The sequence below is a fragment of the Sus scrofa genome, chromosome 14, assembly GCF_000003025.6.
Source record: "Sus scrofa isolate TJ Tabasco breed Duroc chromosome 14, Sscrofa11.1, whole genome shotgun sequence".
In the NCBI taxonomy this organism is placed as follows: domain Eukaryota; kingdom Metazoa; phylum Chordata; class Mammalia; order Artiodactyla; family Suidae; genus Sus; species Sus scrofa.
The window spans coordinates 91,019,144-91,037,015 of record NC_010456.5 but is presented as its reverse complement, the minus strand read 5'-3'; the positions used below and the strand labels follow the sequence as shown (position 1 = coordinate 91,037,015).

The window sequence follows — 17,872 nt, the reverse complement described above, 5'->3', positions numbered from 1 at the left end:
GATGTTCAACATCACTCATTATGAGAGAAAGGCAAATCAAAACTACTATGAGGTACCACCTTACACCGGTCAGAATGGCCATCATCAAAAAGTCTACAACAATAAGTGCTGGAGAGGGTGTGGAGAAAAGGGAACCCTCCTACACTGTTGGTGGGAGAGTAAATTGGTGCAACCACTGTGGAAAACAGTATGGGATTCTTCAGAAAACTGAAATAGAATTACCATTTGATCCAGCTCTCCCACTCCTGGGCATCTATCCAGAGAAAACCATGACTTGAAAAGATGCATGTATTCCAGTGTTCATTGCAGGACTATATACAATAACCAAGACATGGAAACAACCTAAATGTCCATCGACAGAGGAGTGGATAAAGAAGATGTTATCCATATACACAATGGAATACTACTCAGACATTAAAAGGAAAGAAGTAATGGTATTTGCAGCAACATGGATGGACCTAGAAATGATCATGCAAAGTGAAGTCAGTCAGACAATGAGACACCAACATCATATGCCATGGCTGACATGTAGAATTAAAAAAAAGACAGACAGAACTTCTTTGCAGAACAGATACTGACTCACAGACTTTGAAAAACTTATGGTTTCCAAATGAGACAGGTTGGGTTTGGGATGGAAATGCTATAATTTGTTTGTGATGATTGTTGTACAACTTAAATGTAATAAAATTCAATGAGTAATAAAAAACAGAGCTTTAGTGATTAATACGTGGTATAGTCATAAATTCACAACTTTTGCCTATGTAATACACATAGTAATAATATGAAGTTTCTTCTGTGAATCAATCTGTTACCTCAGTTTACATGGATTTCCATATGAGGAATCTCTCCACAGCAACGTAAGTTTGATTTAAAAAGAGTTCGTCAAGGATTCCTTTTCCACCAAGGTTTGTAACCCCATTTCCTTCATGTCATCCCTCTTTAATTGAAATACTGTCTTTCTCTTTCTGACTCACTTCACTTACTATGAGAGTCTCTAGTTCCATTCATGTTGCTGCAAATGGCATGATTTTGTTCTTTTATAGCTGAGTAATATTCCATTGTGTATATAAACCACATCTTCTTAATCGATTCATCTGTCCATAGGCATTTAGGTTGTTTCCATGTCTTGCTATTGTGAATAGAGCTGCAATGATTATACAGGTGCATGTAATTTTTTCAATGAAAGTTTTGTCTGGATGTATGCCCAAGACTGGGATTGCTGGGTAATATGGTAATACTATATTTCATTTACTGAGGTACCTCCATATTGTTTTCCATAGTTGTACCAATTTACATTCTCACCAACAGTGGAGGAGGGTTCCCTTTTCTCCACAGCCTCTCCAGCTTTTGTTACTTGTTAATTTGTTAATGATGGCCATTCTGACTGGTGTGAGGTGGAACTTAATAGTAGATTTTAAGATTTGCATTTCTCTAATAATCAGTGTTGTTGAGCATTTTTTCATGTGCTTATTGGTCATCTGTATATCTTCTTTGGAGAAATGTCTATTCAGTCTTTTGCCATTTTCCATTGGGTTGTTGGCTTTTTTTGCTGTTGAGTTGTAAAAGTTGTCTGTATATTTTAGAGATTGAGCCCTTGTCAGTTGCATCGTTTTCTCCCATTCTGTAGGTTGTCTTTTTGTATTTTTTTATGCTTTCCTTTGCTGTGCAAAACTTTGTCTGTTTGATTAGTTCCCGTTGGTTTATTTTTGCTTTTATTTCTGTTGCCTTGGGAGACTGACTTAAAATATTTGAAGGGTTAATGTCAGAGAATTTTTTGCCTATGTTCTCTTCTAGGAGTTTGATGATCTCTTGTCTTACGTTTAAGTCTTTCAGCCATTTTGAGTTTATTTTGGTGCATGGTGTGAGGGTGTCTTCCAGTTTCATTGATTTACATGTGGCTGTCCAGTTTTCCCATCATCATTTACTGAACAGATGGTCTTTTTCCCATTTTATATTCTGGCCTCCTTTGTTGAAGATTAATTGGCCATAGGTATCTGGGTTTATTTCTGGGTTTTCTCTTCTGTTCCAGTGGGCTGTATGTCTGTTTTGGTACCAATACCACACTGCCTTCATGACTGTAGTTTTGTAATATTGCCTGAAGTCTGGGAGAGTTATGCCTCCTGCTTGGTTTTTGTTCCTCAGGATTGCTTTGGCAATTCTGGGTCTTTTGTGGTTATATATAAATTTGGGGATTGTTTGTTGAAGCTCTGTGAAAAATGTTATGGGTAATTTGATAGGGATTGCATTGAATCTGTGGATTGCTTTGGGTGATAGGGCCACTTTTACAATATTAAGTCAGAAAGAGAGACAAATACCATGTAATATCACTTATATCTGGAATCTAATATATGGCACAAACGAACCTTTCCACAGAATAGAAACTTATGGACTTGGAGAAGAGACTTGTGGTTGACATCAGGGAGGGGGAGGATGTGGGATGGACTGGGAGTTTGGGGTCCATAGATGCAAACTATTGCATTTGGAGTGGATAAGCAATGAGATCCTGCTGTATAGCACAGGGAGCTATATCTAGTCACTTGTGATGGAACCTGATGGCGGATAATGTGAGAAATGACCAGGTCACTTTTCTATACAGTAGAAATTGACAGAATACTGTAAAACCATAATGGAAAAATAAAAATCATAAAATTAAAAAAAAATGCTTTCGACATAACACAACAAAGAAACAAGGAAATATTCTGGTAAAGGGGAAATAAGACTGTGGACTGTTTAAGGGCCATGGGGTTTGAGGAGCAACATGACAGTCTTTTCCCTGGGTTTCTTTATTGCCTTTTGTATATCCCTGACAGGGTTGCAGCAGGAACCTCCAACTTAGAATCGCCAACAGGTAGATTTTTTTTAATACTCCAAGGAAAAAAAGTCCATGACCTCTAGACAAAGGACTGAGAGAACAGTTGCCTAGTTACAGAAGAATTTTTGTCTGTACCAGCCCTACTCCAGCTAAACACCAGCAGAAAAAACCACACCTTTTTCTAGTGATTTCATTCGGGCTTAGCAGTTATTTGTATATCCACACACATTCATATTAAAAAAGAAAAATAAATAAACTCTCAGCAAGCTAGCAGCAAAGAGAAACCATCTCAACTTGACAAAGAGCATCTACAAAAAAGCTACAGGTGCATCATAGTTAATGCTAAAAGACTACGTGCTTCACCGCTAACAGAGGGAACATGACAACTCTGGAAGTTCTAGCCACAGCAGTAAGGCAAGAAAAAGAAATAAAATGCATAAAGCCTGGAAATAAATAAATAAAACTTTCCCTATAGCAAATTATATGAGCATCAACATAGAAAACACCAAGCAGCCTACAGAAATATTCCTAGAATTAGTGATTTCAGCAAGGTCATAAGATGCACGAAAGAAAAACCACATTTTTATATACTAGCGATAAAGTTGTGGAAACCTGAGTTTAAAACACATTGCCATTTATAATAGCTCCAAAGGGAATGGATTAGCAGTGAGATCCTGCTGTGGGCACTGGGAACTATGTCCAGTCACTTATGATGGAGCATGATAATGTGCAAAAATATAATGTGTACATGTATGTGTAACTGGGTCACCATACTGTGCAGTAGGAAAAAAAATTGTATTGGCGAAATAACTATTAAAATAATAATAATAAATAAATAAAATAGCTCCAAAGGAATATAAAATGGTACAGGCACTCTTGAAAACTGTTTGGCATTTCCTTATAAAATTAAACATGCACTCAGCTATAAAAAAGAATGAAATAATGCCATTTGCAGGACCACGGATGGACCTAAGGATTTTCACACTAAGTGAAATAAGTCAGACAGAGAAAGGCAAATATCATATGATATCACTTATATGTAGAATATAATAAAAGTGATTTTTTTTCGCTTTTGTTAGGGCCGCACCCACAGCATATGGAGGTTCCTAAGCTATGAAGTCTAATCAGAGCTATAGCTGCCAGCCTGTGCCACAGCCAGAGCAACACCAGATCCAAGCTGTGTCTATGACCTACACCACAGCTCATGGCAATGCCAGATCCTTAACCCACTGAGGGAGGCCAGGGATAGAACCCACAACCTCATGGTTACTAGTTGGATTCATTTCTGCTGAGTCAGTTAATGGGAACTCCATACAAATGATTTTTAGAAAACTTATTTACAAAACAGAAACAGACTCATATATTTCAAAATCAAACTTAAAGTTACCAAAGGGGATACATGGGTAAGAGGGATGAATTAGGAGTTGAGGTTAACATAGACATTTTACTGTATATAAAATAGATAATAAACAAGGTCTATGTCTAAATAGGGAAATCTACTCAATATTCTATAACATCCTATATGGGAAAAGAATCTGAGAAAGACCAGATATATGTAAATGTGTAACTGATTCACTTTTCTGCACACCTGAAGCTAACGCAACATTGTAAGTCAACCATACTCCAGTAAAAGTGTTTTAAAAATTTGATAAAGCATGCAACTAACATACAAGCCAGCAATGGCACTCTTGGGTGTTTATCCCAAGGAAATGAAAACACAAAACCTGCACATACATGAATATTCATACCAGCATTATTGGTAATAGCCAAATACTAGAGTCTACCCATTTGCCCTTTAACAGGTGAGTGGGTGAGTGGTCAAGCATACCCCATAATGTATACCATTCCATTGTACACTACTCAGCAATAAAAAGAAATGAAATATTGATACACAAATAGTTTAGATGAATCTCAAGGGAACTGTGCTGAGTAAGAAAATCTCAAAGGTTACATGCTGTACAATTCCTTTGTATAACAGTTTTGAAATAACAACATTTTAGAAACAGAGGACAGAATGACAGTTGTTCAAGGGGGGGAGGGTTGAAGGGTGAGGTGAAGGTAGCTATAAAAAGGCAATCAGAGGGAACTTTGTGGTGATGGAACTGTCCAATATCCTGACTGTCATGGTAGATACATACACTAAGGGAAGCAAGTGATAAAAACTGTATAGAGGTAAACACACACACACAAGCACAAGGAAAATGGGAACGTGTGAAAAATATTGGTGGAGTGCATTAGTCAATATTCTAATTGTGATATTAAACTATACTTTGGTAAAATTATGTCATGAGAGGGAAAGAGGCAAAGTGTACTCAGATTTCCCTACTTCTTACAATTGCATGTGAATCTACAATTGTTTCAAAAAATTTTACATTAAAGAAAAAAAGTTTGACTGTTTCATAAAAAGTACATTCCTTGATGTTTTAAAAAATGGATGTGTGTATCTAACCTGAATTGAAAATAGTAACGTTGAATACTAAGGTGAATGCAAAGAAACTGATTTACTCATGAATTGCTAGCGGGAATGTAAAATGCTACAGCCATGCTAGAACAGTTTGTCAGATTCTTATAAAACTAAACAGACAGCCACCATACAATTCAGCAATTGCATTTGTAGGTATTTACCTAGAGATATAAAATCTTAAGTTCGTAGGACAATCGACACACAAAAGTTTAGAGAAGGTTTACTTGCAATAGCTGAAAAGTGGAAAAAGAATGTTAGCAAGATAGCACCATAGGAGAATTCTGACTCTCTCTCTTCCCACAGAGGCACATAATAAACAGCTACACGTGGAACAGTCCCTTCCAAAGGTATCCATAAACTAGCCATAACTAGGAGATATCCATAACCAAGAGAGACTCCTAAGTACCACGCAAGTGAGAAAATGGCCACATCTAAATGGGTAGGAAAAGCTGAGATACAGTCTCATCATGAACCCCATCCCCAACACAGAACCTTACAAGCAGGAGGGAACCCCCAACGCCCAGTCTAAGAAGCTAAGGATTTGACCACACACAACCACAAATTATATGGTTGTAACCCAAGGGAGAGGCTCCTAACTCGCCTATTTCTTGTCACTGACAAGGCTCAGGATTTGCTAGTCTCACCAATACACTAAAATCAAGAGCCAGTATAAATGACCACTCAAGCACTTCCCACAGCTATTCCCCTTGGGTCAGTTTAGTGTGAGCAGGCAAACGTGCCAGCTCTCAGTTTCTCCCTGAAGATAGAAGGAACTGGACAACACTTTTAGCACCCCAACTTTTCCAGCTGCTGCTAGAGGAACGGGCTTCTAGCTTACCTCTCTCAGGGCAGAAATAACAGGGCTTGACACAATTTAGCCACTTGGGGCATACTAACAAACAACAAAGAAGTTTGGATGAGCACAAAGCTTTGGCTCCTTTTGGCTGATTGGTGACAACTAGTCTGGTTCACAAGGAGATTGGCAGAGGTGCCTCTTTTATCTAATACACAGAAGCCAACAAGGAGAACTCTCAAGAGTTCCCTACCTTTAGACCAGGTTCAAAAATTATCCGTCTAACTTCTACTTTGGAGAAAGGGCAGACATAGACATAGCTGTCCTTGGAAGACCACAAACCTCAGAACACCTTATAATCAAATCATTCCCAAACATAAACATCTAAATCACCCAGCACTTTTGACAGTCTAAAATTCTTCCTAATGAGATTATGCTTCAAATATAATTATTCCTCAGAACGAGCAAAAAAGGAAAATATGCATCCAAATCAGACATACTACAAATCAAATGCACAATATGTACATGAGCTGTCAGATGTGACAGGACCTACTCCCCACTAACCAGTTGTCTTCTGGTGGGAATCGCTTCCCCAGTGAACCTGTAAACACAATAACTGACTCAATTTTAATCCACTTTTTGTTATTAGTGCACTCATTTTCCTTTTAAACTTTTCTAATGATGAGTTCTATCAGTTTTTGCTACATAAAATGTCAACTGGAATTTAGCGTAACCTGGAAGACACAGGTGGCTCATACACCTAAGGTCACACAAAAAGAGCCAATATCTCTTCCCTGGGAGGAGAGACTTTGCTACTGGGATCACTCACCATTGAGTGACCTATTGGGTCCAAGACTTGGCAACATCCATTACAGAAAAATAAATGCACAAGTTAAAAAGTTGTGCTTTTGTCTATGTTTCAAGAAAGAGTTAAAAGTTTATTAATAACACCTGATACAACCAGATGATAAAGCCCATCTTAACCACCTGGAGTTTCACTGAGCTATGTACACACTAAAATCAGTAGACCCAAAGAAGAGCTAGTGAGCATACAGCTGATTCATCTACCTAAACAGCTTCAATTAATGAAACACCATTATTTTATACTATGACTTCACATAATTTTCAGAAACAGTTTGTTTTGTAACTTCAAACCTTTTTGAATGCATAATGGCAAATACGGTTTTCTATCTTTTTTCTGAGGTACTAGAAAATTCAAGCATAAGAATGTATCATGAACAGTCTTTATTACATCCGATATGCAGAATTTTTATTATTAGCTTGAAGACTTAGTATCCTATGACTTAGGGATTATAGGTGCTCCATAAATGTTGTTTGAATGAATTCTCACAAGACAAATAAGTAGAAAATCAAGAGGAAGGGATCATAAGCACAATATAGAGAACAAATGAAATTTTCAAATAGAGGTAGGTACTGAACTGCAAAATAAGACAGTACCCATCCAGCTGAAAGTTAGCGTAAGCTATATTACCAGATGTAGTGTTTCTATTGAGTAGATTTTTCCAATAGTGGGAAACTGATATAGGAAGGCCAAGAAGATCCGTTTACCCTCCAAAGCTCTACTTTTGCAACCTCTTCCTGGACACCGTGTCTCGCAGAGCCTGGTGAACCTGCTTGTTCCGTAGAGTGTAGATGACAGGGTTCAGCAGCGGGGTCACCACCGTGTTCACAAGAGCAGCCTCTCTATTGGAGTCCAGCCTGTTCGTTTGCTTTGGTTTCAAGTATATAAAGACACAGCTGCCATACATCAGGAAGAAGACAATGAGATGAGATGAGCAGGTGGAGAAAGCTTTCTGTCGCTCCTTAGCTGAAGGGAGTCCCATGACTATAACTATTATGTTGCTGTACACAATGATGGTTATGAAGAGGGGTAGCAGAATGACAAATGAGGTAAGGGAGAAGAAGTATATTTCAACAGATCTGGTGTCAGAACAGGAGAGATGAATTAAAGAGCCAAGGTCACAGAAGAAATGGGAAATGACATTAGGGCCACAGAACCATAACTGGGAAACCTTGAGCATCAGACAAGTGAAGAAGATGAAGGACAAAGTATAGCAGAAGAAAACCAGAAGGAAACTAACCCTCAAGTTCATGATGGATGGATAGTGCAGAGGCTTGCAAATGGCCAGGTAACGATCCAAGGACATCACAGCCATGAGAAAGAAAATTACTGCTCCAAGAAATAAAAAGAGAAAGGCTTGTACGAGGCAAGCAGTAAAGGGAATTGTTTGCCTTCCTGAAAGAAAGATGGACAGCAGTTTAGGAATCACTGTGGTGATGAAACAGCATTCACAGAAGGAGAAAGTACTGAGTAAAATATACATTGGTGTTTGGAGGCGACGGTCTACCCAGGTGATGATGATTATCACCATGTTGCCTGTCATCGAGGCCAGGTATGCCAGCAGGTGCACCAGGAAGAGGAGGCTCCCTAGGTGCCGGACAGCAGGAAACCCCTCCAGAATGAATTCCTGGATTGTTGTCTCATTTTTCACCTCCATAGTTACCTCTCTTTCTCTGTCTGTGACCATTCTCTGCTTGATCTGTGAAGCAGAAAACACTGTCACCAGAGAATAAAGAATTTAAATGATGGCCACTATTTGAAAAACCAAAAATATCACTTTCAGCTGTGATTCTGAATGAGGAATCATTTAATGTTTTAAAAATGCTTTATTATAAATAGCATTTTCTTTAGTATTATCACATTATTATATTAATGATAATACTTATTAAATTGTAAAATTGAAAAATTATTTTTGGTAGTAATTTTTAATGTGCCACTTAACTTTTCTGGAAAATAATATCTTTAAATGCTAGTCCACAAGGTAAACAGTGCAAAATGAAAATGATTGTTTGCAGACAATGTACACAACCAGTAATTAATAATGAAGGCTGTCATCCCACAGAAAACACTTTTCATGGGTTCACAGTGTTAATTTCTATGCTTCAGGTATGACATGAAATTCAGGAAGTTCTTCTATGCACTGACTTTAGCCCATTGGAAATAGAAACGGTGAAAGAGCAATTTTCTTTTTTTTACTTTTTAAAGTTTTGTCGAAGTATAGTAGATTTACAATGTTGTGATCATTTCTGCTGTATAACAAGGTCATTTAGTTGCACAAGTGTGCTCATCCATTCTCTTCCAGATTCTTTTCCTACAGACATTATCACAGAATATTGGGTAGAGTTCTTTGTGTTATACACGTCCCCACTGGCCGCTCATTCCATGCACCAGAGTGGGCATATGCCTTTTCTTATTACTGTGTTCCAAACCAGTTTTTTTTTTTTTTCTGAAGTCCATTCAGCCTGAGTTCTTTTTTAAAGACCCTAGTCTGAGCAGTAAAGCTAGTATGTCATCATATCATAACCACCCAGCCTGTGGGTTTAAGAGAAACCGTATCTAACTATGGGGAAAATGGTTTCATGACTTGGTTGTTCAGGCTCAATGAAAAAACATTTAAAGCGTGAATCAGTGTCCCTCACACTCTACCAACCTAGCAGAATGGCAGTGTTTACTTCTGCTTTAGTCATAATCACCCTTCAACATTCCTTTTTCCGGAAATGTTTTTTTCATTGGAAGAGTTGAGTGTGACAGAATTAACCCTGTATTTCCACTGCAATCACCTGAAGAACATTCACTTTAAAAAATGTCAATGCCTAACTAAAAAGCAGATAAAATGGCACATAGTCTTTGGGAAAGGGGTCTGGGCATTGGTTGTAAATCAGTGCTCTGCTGAATAAGTAACCATAATTTAATTGGATTTTACTCAGTTCTTTGATTTGGCCAAAAACTATTATTTTATCCATGATCCACACTAAAAGCTTAAACATAACCAGTCACTGGTTAAAATATTTGACCTATTAGATTGCAAGTCAACCTCATGGGCAACTACTCACCAAGAAGCAGCTCAGGGGAAACAGGATTCTTTGGCAATGTGCTTCTCTTCTTAAAACAAACCAGGATCTTTCTCCTAGGCTAATGGGGAAAAAGTGGGAAAAACACTCATAACTCAGATATACCTTTCTTTTACCTACTAAAAAATGAATGGATGCTTCATGTCCTAAAGTATATTAAGGCTCCTCTTCCAAAAAAGACACCCATTTCCAAAGTTTGAAGGATTAATAGGCATACTTTCCCAGACCATAAAGGCAATTACAAACTGTCCCAAATATGCGCTAGCATTTCCTGATGTTACTACTTGGAACACCTGGACATGTTTTATGCTTCCTATGGTCCATCATGAACATCAAACTTGGTTGATTGTGCCTCCATCCCAGAAGAGAGTCAAAAAGAAGGGACAAAAAAGGTCAGTTGGTCCCTGTTGTGAGTCACTTTCCCATCAACGAGTTGCTCCCCACGGTTCAGAGTAGGTGAGGATCACTGAGGTCACAAGTGAGAATACATCCAAATGCCCTTATGATATACTTACCACAGGCTTATTCACCATCACCAGTGAGGTCACAGGATCCAAAAGGACAGACCTCTGGAACTTCCAGAATACATTAGAGGAGGATGAAAAAAGGAGCTGGAAATAAAATCACAGCAGAGTCCCAAAGGACATGTAATTGTTGCATATTTAGAAATGGGAAATTCCAGCTGACACCTAATTACCCTTTCACTGCATATGGTAACATGCCACTATCATTCTCTAAAGGCTACACAGTGTTCTGTGAAAATCTGCAAAGGTAGATCTGGCATAACTGCCCTAGAGTTGTAAAATTTGCAAAATCACAAATTACATATGTCAATAAAGACAGGTTTAAACCACAGAAGGTCTTTTTTACATTTAAATTGTCTTTGCTTTTGTTTCCTTCTTAACCCAGTGTTTTCTTTATTGAAGTATAATTTGCATTCTATTAAGGGCACCAAATTTAATTGTGGAGATCAATCATTTTTCATATGTAAACCACCATATTACCACTACCCAAATCTAACTATAAAACATTTCCATCTCATCATAAGTTTGCTCGTGCCCCTCCTGAGTCACTAGTCCACACCAAGAGAAACATCTATTTTGATTACTATCATCAAAATTTAATTCTGCCAGTTCTAGAAAATCTTTTCAATCAAACATAGCATGTGTTCCTTTTTCTGACCTTTTTTCTCGACATGTTTCTAGGAGTTATCCATGGTGTTTCATGTATTAGTGATTTATTCTTTTGTTTTGCTTTGTATTAGTCCATTATATATGTACACCACATTTTTTCATTCGTCCATCAAAGGTCATTTGTGTCCTTTCCAGGTCTGGGCTACTGAGAATAAACCTGCTATGAATAGTTCTGTACAAGTCCTTTTGAAGAGATAACATTCATTTCTACTGAGTATATAAGGAGACTTTGAAAAACTGACTCAGACTTTGAAAAACTTATGGTTTCCACAGGAGAGAGGTTGGGAGGTGGGGGGATGCTGGGGGTTTGGAATGGAAATGCTGTATCACTGTACAACTATAAATGTAATAAATTCATTTAGTAATATAAAAAATAAAATAAAAGATATATATAGGACATCCTATCCAAAGGTAACCGAATACATATCTTCTCAAGTACACATGGAAAATTCTCAAGAATAGATCACATATTGGGAATGTAACATGTCTCAGTAAACTTAAGAGGACTGAAGTCATATCAAACATCCTTTCTAACTACAACATTAAGAAACTAGAAATCAACTACAAGAATAAAGCTGTAAAAATCACAAATGTGGGAACACAAAATAACATGCTACTGAATCACTATTGGGTCAATAAAAAAATCAAAGAAGAAACCAAAATACTTGAAGACAAATGAAAATAAAAATACAACATACCAAAATCTAAGGGATGCAAAGAAAGTGGTAGTAAGAAGAAAGTTTATAGCAATACAAGCCTAACTCGAGAAACAAGAAATCTCAAATAAACAATATAACCTAACATCTAAAAAGGCAGACTATCAAATGAAGCCCAAAGTCAATCAAAGAATAGAAAGAATAAGAAAACTGAGCAAAATAAATGAAATAGAGATTTAAAAACAATAGAAAAGATCAATAAAACCAAAATCTGGTTCTATGAAGAGATAAACAAGATTGACAAACCTTTATTTAGACTAAGAACAAAAGAGGATGCAAATAAAATCAGAAACTAGGAGTTCTCATTGTGGCTCAACCGGTTATGAACCTGATTAGAATCCATGAGGATGCAAGTTTGATCCCTGACCTTGCTCAGTGAGTTAAGAATCTGGCATTGCCATGAGCTGTGGCATAGGCCACAGATGTGGCTCAAATCCTGTGTTGCTGTGGCTGTGATGTAGGCCAGCAGTTGCAACTATGATTCAACACCTAGCCTGGGAACTTCCACATGCCACAGGTGTGGCAATGAAAAAAAAAATCAGAAAGTAAAGAGAAGTTACAATGAATTCTACAGAAGTACAAAAGATTTTTTTTTCCCACTGTACAGCAAGGGGGTCAGGTTATCCTTACATGTATACATTACAATTACATTTTTTCCCCCACCCTTTGTTCTGTTGCAACATGAGTATCTAGACATAGTTCTCAATGCTATTCAGCAGGATCTCCTTGTAAATCTATTCTAAGTTGTGCCTGATAGGCCCAAGCTCCCAATCCCTCCCACTCCCTCCCCCTCCCATCAGGCAGCCACAAGTCTCTTCTCCAAGTCCATGATTTTCTTTTCTGTGGAAATGTTCATTTGTGCTGGATATTAGATTCCAGTTATAAGTGATATCATATGGTATCTGTCTTTGTCTTTCTGGCTCATTTCACTCAGTATGAGGGTCTCTAGTTCCATCCATGTTGCTGCAAATGGCATTGTGTCATTCTTTTTTACGGCTGAGTAGTACTCCATTGTGTATATATACCACATCTTCCGAATCCAATCATCTGTCGATGGACATTTGGGTTGTTTCCATGTCCTGGCTATTGTGAATAGTGCTGCAATGAACATGCGGGTGCATGTGTCTCTTTTAAGTAGAGTTTTGTCCGGATAGATGCCCAAGAGTGGGATTGCAGGGTCATATGGAAGTTCTATGTATAGATTTCTAAGGTATCTCCAAACTGTTCTCCATAGTGGCTGTACCAGTTGACATTCCCACCAATAGTGGAGGAGGGTTCCCTTTTCTCCACAGCCCCTCCAGCACTTGTTATTTGTGGATTTATTAATGATGGCCATTCTGACTGGTGTGAGGTGGTATCTCATGGTAGTTTTGATTTGCATTTCTCTTATAACCAGCGATGTTGAGCATTTTTTCATGTGTTTGTTGGCCATCTGTATATCTTCTTTGGAGAAATGTCTATTCAGGTCTTTTGCCCATTTTTCCATTGATTGATTGGCTTTTTTGCTGTTGGGTTGTATAAGTTGTTTATATATTCTAGAGATTAAGCCCTTGTCAGTTGCATCATTTGAAACTATTTTCTCCCATTCTGTAAGTTGTCTTTTTGTTTTCTTTTTGGTTTCCTTTGCTGTTCAAAAGATTTTAAGTTTGATTAGGTCCCATGGTTTATTTTTGCTCTAGTTTCTATTGCTTTGGGAGACTGACCTGAGAAAATATTCATGATGTTGATGTCAGAGAGTGTTTTGCCTATGTTTTCTTCTAGGAGTTTGATGGTGTCCTGTCGTATATTTAAGTCTTTCAGCCATTTGGAGTTTATTTTTGTGCATGGTGTGAGGGTGTGTTCTAGTTTCATTGCTTTGCATGCAGCTGTCCAGGTTTCCCAGCAATGCTTGCTGAATAGACTTTCTTTTTCCCATTTTATGTTCTTGCCTCCCTTGTCAAAGATTAATTGACCATAGGTGTCAGGGTTTATTTCCGGATTCTCTATTCTGTTCCATTGGTCTGTCTGTCTGTTTTGGCACCAGTACCACACTGTTTTGATGACTGTGGCTTTGTAGTATTTCTTGAAGTCTGGGAGAGTTATGCCTCCTGCTTGGTTTTTGTTTCTCAGGATTGCTTTGGCAATTCTGGGTCTTTTGTGGTTCCATATAAATGTTTGGATTGTTTGTTCTAGTTCTGTGAAAAACGTCATGGGTAATTTGATAGGGATTATATTGAATCTGTAGATTGCTTTGGGTAGGATGGCCATTTTTACAATATTGATTTTCCCAATCCAGGAACATGGAATATCTTTCCATTTCTTTACATCTTCTTTGATTTCTTTGATTAAAGTTTTATAGTTCTCAGCATATAAGTCTTTTACCTCCTTGGTCAGGTGTATTCCGAGGTATTTGATTTTGTGAGGTACAATTTTAAAAGGTATCGTATTTTTGTATTCCTTTTCTAATGTTTCATTGCTGGTATACAGAAATGCAACTGACTTCTGAATGTTAATCTTATATCCTGCTACTTTGCTGAATTTATTAATCAGTTCAAGGAGTTTTGGGGTTGAGTCCTTAGGGTTTTCAGGTATAGTATCATGTCATCTGCATACAGTGACAGTTTTCTCTCTTCTCTTCCTATATGGATGCCCTTTATTTCTTTTGTTTGTCTAATTGCTGTGGCCAGGACTTCCAAAACTATGTTGAAGAGCAGTGGTGAGAGTGGGCATCCCTGTCTTGTTCCAGATTTGAGTGAGAAGGCTTTCAGTTTTTCCCCATTGAGTATTATATTTGCTGTGGGTTTATCGTAAATGGCTTTGATTATATTCAGGAATGTTCCCTCTATACCCACTTTGGCGAGGGTCTTGATCATGAATGGATGTTGAACTTTGTCAAATGGTTTTTCTGCGTCTATTGAGATGATCATATGATTTTTGACTTTTTTTTTGTTAATGTGGTGTATGATGTTGATTGATTTGCGTATGTTGAACCATCCTTGTGAACCTGGGATGAACCCAACCTGGTCATGGTGTATAATTTTTTTGGTATGTTGTTGGATTCGGTTGGCTAAGATTTTGTTGAGAATTTTTGCATCTATATTCATCAATGATATTGGGCGATAGTTTTCTTTTTTGGTGGTATCTCCGCCTGGTTTTGGAATGAGGGTGATGGTGGCCTCATAGAATGTCTTTGGGAGTATTCCTTCTTCTTCAACCTTTTGAAAGAGTTTAAGGAGGAAGGGCACCAATTCCTCTTTATATGTTTGATAGAATTCACCTGTGAAGCCATCTGGTCCTGGACTTTTATTTGTAGGGAGTGATTTTATGACCTCTTCAATTTCATTTCTAGTGATCGGTCTGTTCAGTTGGTCTGTTTCTACTTGATTCAGTTTTGGCAGGCTGTAAGATTCTAGAAAATTGTCCATTTCTTCCAGATTGTCAAACTTATTGCCATACAGTTGTTCATAGTATTCTCTTATGGTTTTTTGTATTTCTGCTGTATCCGTTGTGATTTCTCCTTTTTCATTTATAATTTTGGTTATTTGGATTCTTTCGCTCCTCTTTTTAGTGAGTCTGGCCAGGGGTTTGTCAATTTTGCTCACCTTTTCAAAGAACCAGCTCTTGGTTTTATTAATTTTCTCTATTGTTTTTTCAGTCTCTATTTTATTGATTTCTTCTTTGATCTTTATAATTTCCTTCCTTCTGCTGACTTTAGGCCTTTTTTGTTCTTCTTTTTCTAGTTCATTTAGGTGGAGGGTTAAGTTGTCAATTTGGGATCTTTCTTCTTTTTTGAGAAAGGCCTGTATTGCTATAAATTTCCCTCTGAGCACTGCTTTCGCAGCATCCCATAGATTTTGAGAGGTTATGTCTTCATTATCATTTGTTTCAAGGTAGTTTTTAACTTCCTTTTTGATTTCCTCATTGACCCATTGGTTTTTTAGTAGCATGTTGTTTAGTCTCCATGGAGTAGGTTTTTTCTCTTTCCTTTTCCCATGGTTGGTTTCTAATTTCATGGCATTGTGGTCAGAGAAGATACTTGAGATAATTTCTATGCTCCTAAATTTATTGAGGTTAGCTTTGTGTCCCAATATGTGGTCGATTCTTGAGAATGTTCCATGAGCATTTGAGAAGAATGTGTATTCTGCTTTTTTTGGATGTAGTGTCCTGAAGATATCAATTAAGTCTAACTTTTCTATTGTTTCCTTTAGGATCTCTGTTGCTTTATTGGTTTTCTGTCTAGAGGATCTGTCCATTGATGTGAGGGGGGTATTTAGGTCTCCTACTATGATTGTATTCTCATCAATATCTCCCTTTATGTCTGTTAATATTTGTTGTATGTATCTGGGTGCTCCTATATTTGGGGCATATATGTTGATGATAGTAACATCCTCTCCTTGGATGGATCCCTTAATCATTAAGTAGTGTCCTTCTTTGTCTTTCTTTATGTCTTTTGTTTTAAAGTCTATTTTGTCTGATATGAGTGTTGCGACTCCTGCTTTTCTGTCTTGTCTATTGGCGTGAAATATTTTTCCCCACCCTTTCACTTTCAATCTATATGTATCTTTTGTCCTAAGGTGAGTTTCTTGTAGGCAGCATATTGAAGGTTTTTGCCTTTTTATCCACTCAGCCACTCTGTGTCTTTTGATTGGGGCATTCAGTCCATTGACATTTAAGGTGATAATTGATAGATGATTATTTATTGCCATTTGAACCTCGTGTTCCAGTTGATTCTATGGTTCTCCATTCTTCCTTTCTTTTTTTTTTTTTTTGGTTGGATGGTCTCCTGTTGATATCTGCTTGAGTGTTTTTTTTTTCATTTTTTTCAAATGCAATATTTGGTTTTGGCTTGTGGTTGCCCTATTTTTTAAATATGCTAACCCCTTCCTATAATTGTGTGTTTTAGCCTGATGGTCCTGTAAGTTCAAACACTTCATTAGTATATTAAAATTAAGAAGAGAAACATACAAACAAAAAGGGTTATTTACTTCCTAACATCCCTTGCCCACATTTTATGGTTTTGATGACTCTTTTTTATTTTTTTCTTTTTAATTTTATTTTGTTTGAAGCATGTTCATGATTAAATCTGTATGCTGGCTTATTTGAATGACTGCTCTCTGATTGCGGTTTCCTCAGTCCTAGTTCTTCCTCTTCTTCTTCTTCTTTTTTTTTCTTTTCTTTTTTCTTGCCTTTTGTTCCTTTCTTTTTGGTTTAGAGAAGCCCTTTCAATATTTCCTTTAACCTGGGTTTTGTGTTGCTGTATTCTTTAAGTTTTTGTTTGTTGGGAAAAATTTTTATTTCCCCTTCTATTTTAAATGATATTCTTGCTGGATAGAGTATTCTAGGTTGCATATTTTTTCCTTTTAGCACTTTAAATATCTCTTGCCATTCCCTCCTGGCCTGTAGTGTTTCTACAGAGAAATCAGCTGATAACCTTATGGGGGTTCCCTTGTAGGTAACATTCTGTTTTTCTCTTGCTGCCTTTAGGATCCTCTCTTTATCACTAACTTTTGCCATTTTTATTATGATGTGTCTTGGTGTGGGTCTGTTTGGGTTCAGTTTGTTTGGGGCCCTCTGTGCTTCTTGTATCTTGACCCCAGTATCCTTTAGATTTGGGAAGTTTCCATCGATAATTGCTTCAAATATATTTTCCATCCCCTTATCTTTTTCTACTCCTTCTGGAATTCCTATTATGCGTAGATTGGCCCGCTTTATATTATCCCATAGGTCTCTTATATTGCTTTCCAGTTTTTTGATTCGGTTTTCTGTCTTTTGACTGGATTGAGTGATTTCCATTATTCTATCTTCCATATCACTGATTCGTTCTTCTGCATTATTCATTCTCGTTTTTACTGCCCCTAGTTCAGTTTGCATCTCTGCAAATGAATGTTCTAGTTTTTCTTGGCTCCTCCTTATATTTTCTAGTTCCTTTCTGAGGGTATCTGCATTACTGTTCATATCTTCTCTTAATTCCTTCAGTATTTT

General features: G+C 37.3%; 1 protein-coding gene across 2 annotated transcripts; it reads right to left on the bottom strand.

Annotated features, from left to right (window-relative positions):
• LOC100157415 (olfactory receptor 6C74-like) lies at positions 6,451–10,608 on the bottom strand. Of its 2 annotated transcripts, XM_021073870.1 has the most exons (3): positions 10,518–10,608; positions 9,985–10,063; positions 6,451–8,630 (listed from the first exon to the last, which is right to left on the bottom strand). In XM_021073870.1, the coding sequence occupies exon 3, from the start codon at positions 8,616–8,618 to the stop codon at positions 7,650–7,652; it is 969 nt and encodes a 322-aa protein (XP_020929529.1). In that variant the 5' UTR covers positions 8,619–8,630; positions 9,985–10,063; positions 10,518–10,608; the 3' UTR covers positions 6,451–7,649. The 2 variants fall into 2 exon arrangements, with proteins under 2 accessions (XP_020929529.1, XP_020929531.1); XM_021073872.1 differs by lacking the exon at positions 10,518–10,608 and having other exon boundaries at positions 9,985–10,492.

Excerpts from the sequence above, each read along its gene's own strand:
- LOC100157415 (XM_021073870.1), bottom strand. The coding sequence starts at position 8,618 with ATGGTCACAGACAGAGAAAGAGAGGTAACTATGGAGGTGAAAAATGAG.